The sequence below is a fragment of the Sturnus vulgaris genome, chromosome 24 (assembly GCF_052056855.1).
Source record: "Sturnus vulgaris isolate bStuVul1 chromosome 24, bStuVul1.hap1, whole genome shotgun sequence".
Classification (NCBI taxonomy): Eukaryota; Metazoa; Chordata; class Aves; order Passeriformes; family Sturnidae; genus Sturnus; species Sturnus vulgaris.
Window position 1 is genome coordinate 4,523,585 of NC_142266.1, and position 7,063 is coordinate 4,530,647.

The 7,063-nt window shown below is 59.1% G+C and overlaps 1 protein-coding gene across 1 annotated transcript; it reads left to right on the forward strand.

Annotated features, from left to right (window-relative positions):
* The first annotated feature begins 2,148 nt into the window (after window positions 1-2,148).
* C24H1orf216 (chromosome 24 C1orf216 homolog) lies at window positions 2,149-5,765 on the forward strand. Its single transcript, XM_088178266.1, has 2 exons — window positions 2,149-2,251; window positions 3,481-5,765. The coding sequence occupies exon 2, from the start codon at window positions 3,497-3,499 to the stop codon at window positions 4,313-4,315; it is 819 nt and encodes a 272-aa protein (XP_088034392.1). The 5' UTR covers window positions 2,149-2,251; window positions 3,481-3,496; the 3' UTR covers window positions 4,316-5,765.
* The last annotated feature ends 1,298 nt before the right edge of the window (window positions 5,766-7,063 follow it).

Below are 7,063 nucleotides of genomic sequence, written 5' to 3' on the forward strand. Positions count from 1 at the left end.
CAAACCTCCCTTTTCTAACTGTTCCCAAAAGCACCAGACCAGCCCTCCATGAGCCCCCATGTCCCCTCTATCCTGTGCCCCAAGCTGGGGTTCTCTGCTCTGGTGCTCCCTGCAGTGTCCCCATAGCCAGGTCCTTGCAGAGAGGGACAACTGGGGCTGAGGAGACACTGGCTTGCAGAGGAATGAAACTGTTTTCACAGGAAGCAGCAAATCCTGCTGGTCTCCATCAGACACAGATTCCCGGGAGCTGGGCTGAACCTGAGCTACACCAGTGCAAAATCCCAGTGAGACACACCCCTAAAAACACTGCTTCTGGATCCCTCTGTGAGCCCAGAACTTCCCCAGCTCTCACCATGGTTGGCACTTGGGGCAGGAACCCCACACCCCCCCAAACCAGTGGAGCCAGAGCCAGGGCAGCAGGCTTGCAGCGTGTTTGCAGCAGGCTGCAGCACATCTGCACCTGGGGGGATTCCTGGGGTGAGGACAAGCAAGACTGAGAGAGAAGTAAACCCTGCTCTGTCCTGGAGCCAAACTCCAGTGGCACTCATGGTTTTCTGTTGAAATCTAAACTGGAGATGGAAAAGGTCTGTTTGGGATGTGCCTCTTGATAAACTTGAGAAGGTCCCTGAATGGATCAAAATTCCCTCTGTGGTCTCAGTGACGAAAATTTTACTCAGTTTGAGTTCAGGCCACGATGAGAATGAAGCCCAGAGTAGCACAAAGCAAAGGCTCAGCTGATGGCAAAGGCTGAGCTGAGCTCATTGTGTGCCCAAACTCCTGTTTCTCTCCTGCCCATTTTCAGATGCCTGAGTCAGCTCCTGCCTTTCCTGTGCGACAGGAAGGGTTTGTTCCTTTAATTCCAGGCTTCCCCTGGAGCTGCAGCCTAAGTGTCCCAGTTACAGCTCTTGGTCCTGTCCCTCTGACTGCTCCTCCATGGAGCTGTCCAAGCCTTTGGAGCAGCCAGGAGCAGGAGAGGCTGTCAAGGGGCCTGTCAGGCAGATGAGAAATTAAAACAACTTATTTATCGTTCCTATATTCCACTGCTCCGAATTCTCACCATGTCATGGGGGAACATCTGTTCCCAGCATTTCTCCCCTACATCCCACCTCCAGCAATCCAGAACTTTCAAAAGGATCTTTGTCCACCCTAAAAGCACCTCTATCCCTCCTTCCTCCCCCTCGGGGCAGGCGAGAGGTGCTGATCCCAGCCTGGGCTTGGGCTGCGGAGCGCTTGGGATGTCGGTGCCCTGCTGGTGCCGTATCTATCCCAGAGCTCGAACAGGATGACAGTGAAGGCCACATGGGATGATCCGGCAGGAGATGGGACCATCCCCGCCCGGGGCAGCTCTGTGGGTGATTGGGGAGTATGTGTGTGCCCCCACCGCGGCTCCCAGCCCCACAAAGCTTCTTTATCTCCCGAGACGTTCCCGGTGCTTCATGTGACCCCCGCGCCGGGCGGGGGCTCGTGGGAACTGTTTGATGTTCCTGAGCCTTTTCCTTTCCCAGTGCGGACACCCCGGCTCCGGGTGAGGGGAATAAAGAACCCAGTGAGCACTCAGCTCCGTCCCCATCCCCACGGGGACCTGCTGAGGCTCACGGGACCCACGGGCCGGTGGGAAGGAGCCAGAATGTCCCAATCCAGACACTCTGCCCGTGTGGGAGCGCCCACCAGCACCCACCCAGCGCCAGGCTGTGCGTGCCGGGCTGCTCCGTCTCCTTCTCCCTGACACGGGTGGGAGTTTTCCACTTCCTCCTGGAGGACAACGGTGGGAGTTTATCGAGGGATGCTGTGGGTGAACATGGACCCATAGGGATACAAACAGTCACGGCTGCAGGGGGCGGGCGGCAGTGGGGGGCACCGGGCAGGATCGGGTGACCCTGAGAGCCCTATCACGCCCCTGGTATCCTTGTTCTCCGCGAGCATCCCCTCTTCCCCCGAGCATCCCTGTCCGCCCCCCAGCATCCTTGTCCCCCCAACATCCCTATCCCCCTCGCATCCCTGTCCCCCCGCAACATCCCTGTCCCCCCGCAACATCCCTGTCCCTCCTCAGCATCCCTGTCTCCCTCCAGCATCCCTGTCTCCCTCCAGCAGCCCCGCCGGCGCCGTCGGAAGTGCTGCCGTGACACCTCCCCACGCGGGGCCGCTTCCGCTCCCGCTCCCACCCGCGGCGGCGGCGGCGGCGGCGGCGGCGCACGGAGCCCGGGCCGGGAGCGGGGCTGGAGCGGGGCTGGAGCGGGGCTGGAGCGGGGCGGTGAGTGCTCGGGGCCGGGCGGGCGGGGGGAGCGGAGCGGAGCCTCCTGGGGGTCGCGGCTCCCGGGGGTCTCGGCCCGCCCCTGGCCGGGCTGCGGGTTCAGGGGGGCTCTGCGGGGTCAGAGGGATCCCCCCGCGGGGTCTGGGGCCCGGGAGGCTCTGCGAGGGCTCTGCGGAGGCTCTGCAGGGCAGGGATGCTCCCTGGCTCGGCCCCTCCTGCCCGCTCATCCCCCCGGCAGAGCAGCCTGGTCCCGCGCCTGCTCCTACGGGGTGCAGCTCTTCTGTGGGGTGCAGCGGTTTTTTGGGGGTGTCACCCAGCCCTGGACCGAGCAGATGGCAGTGCGGGGGGCTGCGGGGTGGGGGTCCCGGGGTTCTAGGCCTCTGGCAGCACCCTGAGCTGGGCACGGGCTCCTGCACCCCTCCCTGCTGCCCCTCTGCTGGCCGGTGTCAGACCGGGACACCCGATGGATTCTTCCTGCGATTCCCGTGCGCGCGTCCTTGTAGGAGAGAGCTTGGAAAGCGCCTCTCGCTGCCAGTGACCTGGCAAGGACCGCACGGATAACCTTTCCTTTTCTGGGCCAGTCTGTTCCCAGTCCTGCAGAGAAGGAAGGCCGGTTGGTCACCAGTTTGGCCAGCCCCCCCATCCCGATGCAGGGCTGATGGCAGAGGCTGAGCAGAGGAGCCCAGGCAATCTCAGCTGCTGAATGACATTTATTGCTGTTGGGAAAGCATTACCTTCCAAGCACACCTTTACCAGCATGGAATTAATTGCATCAGTCATAGCCCAAATGCTGCCAGCAGCGTGTGCAGCTGCGTGCCTGTGCCCCGTGATGCCCTTTGGCATCACCCAAGGGATGCTGCAGGAACATGGGCTTGGACTGGAGCTCTCAGGGAAGACAGATGGGATAGGAGGTGGCTCCTTGAGCTTCTGAATCAGGTGGGAAGATGCCCTTGGATGGGTGGCATCCCTACCTATGGCAAGGGGTGGGAACGAAAGGAGTTTTAAGGTCTCTTCCAACCCAATCCGTTCCATGATTATATAATGTTGCATGGGGACACGCTGAGAGCAGCAGTCAAACCCCAGGAATGCTGACCCCATGATAGGTCCAGTACTTTTAAAGAGGTAAATAAAGTTAAGAGCGTGTTTTTCCCCACTGTAGCTGTCCTGAGCTCTGGCTGTGCCAGCCCAGGTGCCCACAGGCGTGTCACAGCTCCGTGTCTCTCTTGCAGGCAGGACACCGGCGAGATGTTTGCTGTCTGCCCGGCAAACGCCCCATTCCGGCAGGGCCGGGGAGGGCCAGCGTCGGGCACGGCCATCCCAGGGGCGGGACATGGGCCGGACTCCAACTCCAACTTCGTGGGAGAGGTGTGTGACAGCAATGAGAACTGGAGCCAGCCAGCGCCGGGGTCCCCGCCGGAGGAGGGCTCCAGCCGGAGCGAAAACACCACAAATCCGTCTGATAATCTGCTGTTATTAATGCAGAGACAGATGGTCCAGGGCCGGCTTAGGGACACCGCCCCGGGCCTGGGCGACACGCACCCCGAGCAGGGGGTGCGCAGCCCCCCCGAGGGAGCCGAGGTCAGCGGGGCAGGGGGACAAAACAATGCCGAGGAGGCGGCCGGGGGATGTGTCAAACCCCCGAGCTCCCCTGCAGAGGACAACGGCTACGCCAGCAGCTCCCTCAGCATCGACAGCCCCGACAGCACCTGCAGCAACACCTGGGACCCTCCTGCCTCTGCCCCCCGAGCCGAGAGCCCCCCTGAGGCAGGACCAGCTGAGCCGGAGCTGGGGACCCTCTTCCCGGTGCTGGCAGAGGCTGTGCAGCACCTCCAGGAGAAGGAGCGCTTCAAGGAGCAGGAGAAGGAGAAGCACCACATCCAGCTGGTGATGTACCGGCGCCTGGCCCTGCTGCGCTGGATCCACGGCCTGCAGCAGAAGGTTGTGGACCAGCAGAACCGGTTGCAGGAGAGTTTCGACACCATCCTGGATAATCGCAAGGAGCTCATCCGCTGCATGCAGCAGGGTCCAGCCTGCATTGCTGCTGCAGCCTCCCCTGGTCCCTGAGGTGCCACCAGTGCAGCCCAGCCCAGCCCTCACCCTCCGGATGGTGTGGCATTGGCTGGCAGCATCTCCATCCTGTGCCAAGCGCTCACAGGGCCCCTGGTGCCCACCCTGCCCTTCCCATCTCTCTCCAACGCAGCCAAGAGTCCCCAAAGCGTTCATCTCCATTATCCCTCTGCACTGGAATTGGTTTTGTCCTGCACCCAGGTCCGGGTTGGCACTGGGCTGGCTCGACCTCAGGATCTTGGGGTTTGCTGAGCCCAAGGTGAGCAGGCTCATCTTTAAACCTAATCTAGTCTGTTGTTGAGCCTGGCTTAGCCACACTAGTGCCAGGATTGCTGTGCTGGAGCTGCAGGGCAGTGAGGGCCTCAGGGCAATAAAGCTTATAAACCTCCCTGGGCAAAGTATTTCCAGCATGTGCTTCATCCCCACATCCCACCTGCACCGGAGTGTCCCTGCAGCCACAGCCCAGCCCCTGGTAAACACTGGTTTTTGGTGAGAGTGAAGTGTCCTGGGCTGTAAGAGAGAAAAGTCATTGTGAAAAGTAATTTAAGTTAAATGATCCAACACCAATATATGTTTTTAATGTCAGTATTAGAGAAAAGTTAATGTAAATCTGTATGTGTGTATCTGTCTGCTGTGGGCAATGCTCTCACTCAGTGCATGATCCCAAAGCTTCTCATGAACTTGTGGTGTTGGTGTTTATATTAATTTATCAGTTGAGAGAAAAGAGAGTATTTTTTTTGAATCTGCATTTTATCCAACAAGAGCTGTACACAGAACTCCCAGAGATGGAAAAGGAGCTGCTGTGTGTTTTGCTATGCTTTGCTGTGTATCCATAGGACCCATATTCCATTGAAGTGCTGATGTGGAGGAGCAGCAGTGGGCAGTGAGGGCTCAGCCAGAGGGGTCTGCACTCCCTGTTCTGCCCTGGTTGCCAAGCAAGGCTGGGCACTGATTCCACTTCTCATCTGCAAAGGAGGGTGATGAGGGATTCCAGAGCTGCCGTGTTCCTCCCAACTAAACTGACATCGGAGGAGCCACTTCACCAGGACCCCAGAGAACAGCAGAATCTGGCAGCCTGGTGAGATCCTGGCACCCATCACCCACCAGATGCTCCTGGACTCTGGATAAACAGCTATGGTCAAGCCCACCAGTGACCCACGGCCGGGGGCAGCACCAGCCTCCTCCCAGGCTCTGCTCCCCCTGGGGCTGCTGCCAGTTGGTGAAGTGAGGAGATCCACAAAAATCCTCTTCCAAAAAGGACGTTTTGGTGGCAAAGGGTGCACTCAGCTCAAAGCAACCTGTGCCAGCGCTGGAGGATTCTGGCAGCTTCCCACAAGGCTCATGCTGCCCTCACCTCCCTTCTGCTCGCTCGTGTCCAGCGCCTGCTGCCTCTGTCGTATCGTGATCGTGGGCATGTTGCACACCTAATAAAAGCCTTGGAGCTGAAGGAGCCGAGCCCCAGCTGGATTTGTTCCTTTCTTTCCCTTCCTATGCCTGCCGGGCTGGGAGCAGCCGCCCTGTACTGGCTGCAGTGGCTGGAGCGTGGGCAGGCGGGACCGTGGGTGAATGGCAGGGCAAGGGCACAGATCTTGGCACCTTCCTCCCATCCCTGCATCCCTGGGCATGCTGGTCTGCTGGGCCAGCAACGCTGTGCCAGCGCTGGCAGTTCATCCAGGCTCAATTTTGAAAAGTTTTTTAAACACCGGTGTGTGTGTCCCTCTCCCCCATGGGACAGCAGGAGCCGGTGCTGGGGCTCAGTCTGAGTGCAGGATTTACCTTCTGCCCCAGGAGAACGTGACTGGAACCGGGGGGACTGGATTCCCGGATTCCTGGCACCCTGCCCTGCGGCGCTGCTCGTGGGGAGGGCTGGGGGCAGCTCTGGGTGATGGGGCTGGCAGATAACAACACCTGAGTGTTGACCCAAAGGTGACTTTGCCTCAGGCTTCACAGAGATTAACTAGAGATGAAAAACCGAGGCTGTAGCAGCCCTTTGAACCCTCTCTCACCTTTCCCCCCACCCCTTCCTGCTTCTCCTTTCCAGCCTCTGAGTCTGTGGGAATCCAGGGATGCAATTCAGGGATCCATGTACAGACACAGCAAGGCATGAAGGGCAGAGTGGCCACATTTTTCCATCCTCATCCATGCCCTGCAGCCAGGGCTGCTGGAAGGTTTGTCCAAGCCCTCGGGAGTTCCACAGGATGTGGGTGCTCCTCTCTGAGCCCGTTTCTCACCTCATCCACTTTCCATGGATCCCGTGCTCCAGCAGGTTTGGGGGAACGTGAGCCCTCCCAGCCCCGCAGCGAGACTGAGAGATTCTCTGTTTATCTTGGTCAAATGCTTTACACAAATAATTATTTCCAAGGTAAATATTGTGAAAATCCAGATTATTTGCTCAAGAAATGAAAGAATAACTGCGGGGGCACATCAAAGAGGTGGATCTGCTCTGGCAACAAGAGGCTTCCTCCCTGGTTATTGGGAGCCCATGCTCCTGCCCCAGGACCTGGCTGGAGATGGCCAGAACTGATTTGCAAAATCAACTTCAGACAGAGCTTTTCCACCCCCAGCTCCCGTGCCCCAAATGAGATTTGGGAATTAATTAAAAACCTGACCAATTCCGGGGGGAAAAACACTAAAGACACAGAACACTGCAGGGTTGAGCCCAGGCCAGCTTGGGGGGCAGAGGTCCCCACCCCTCAGGACACTCTGACCCTACATCCCGTGCTCAGCCCCCTCTGGGTGCAGTTC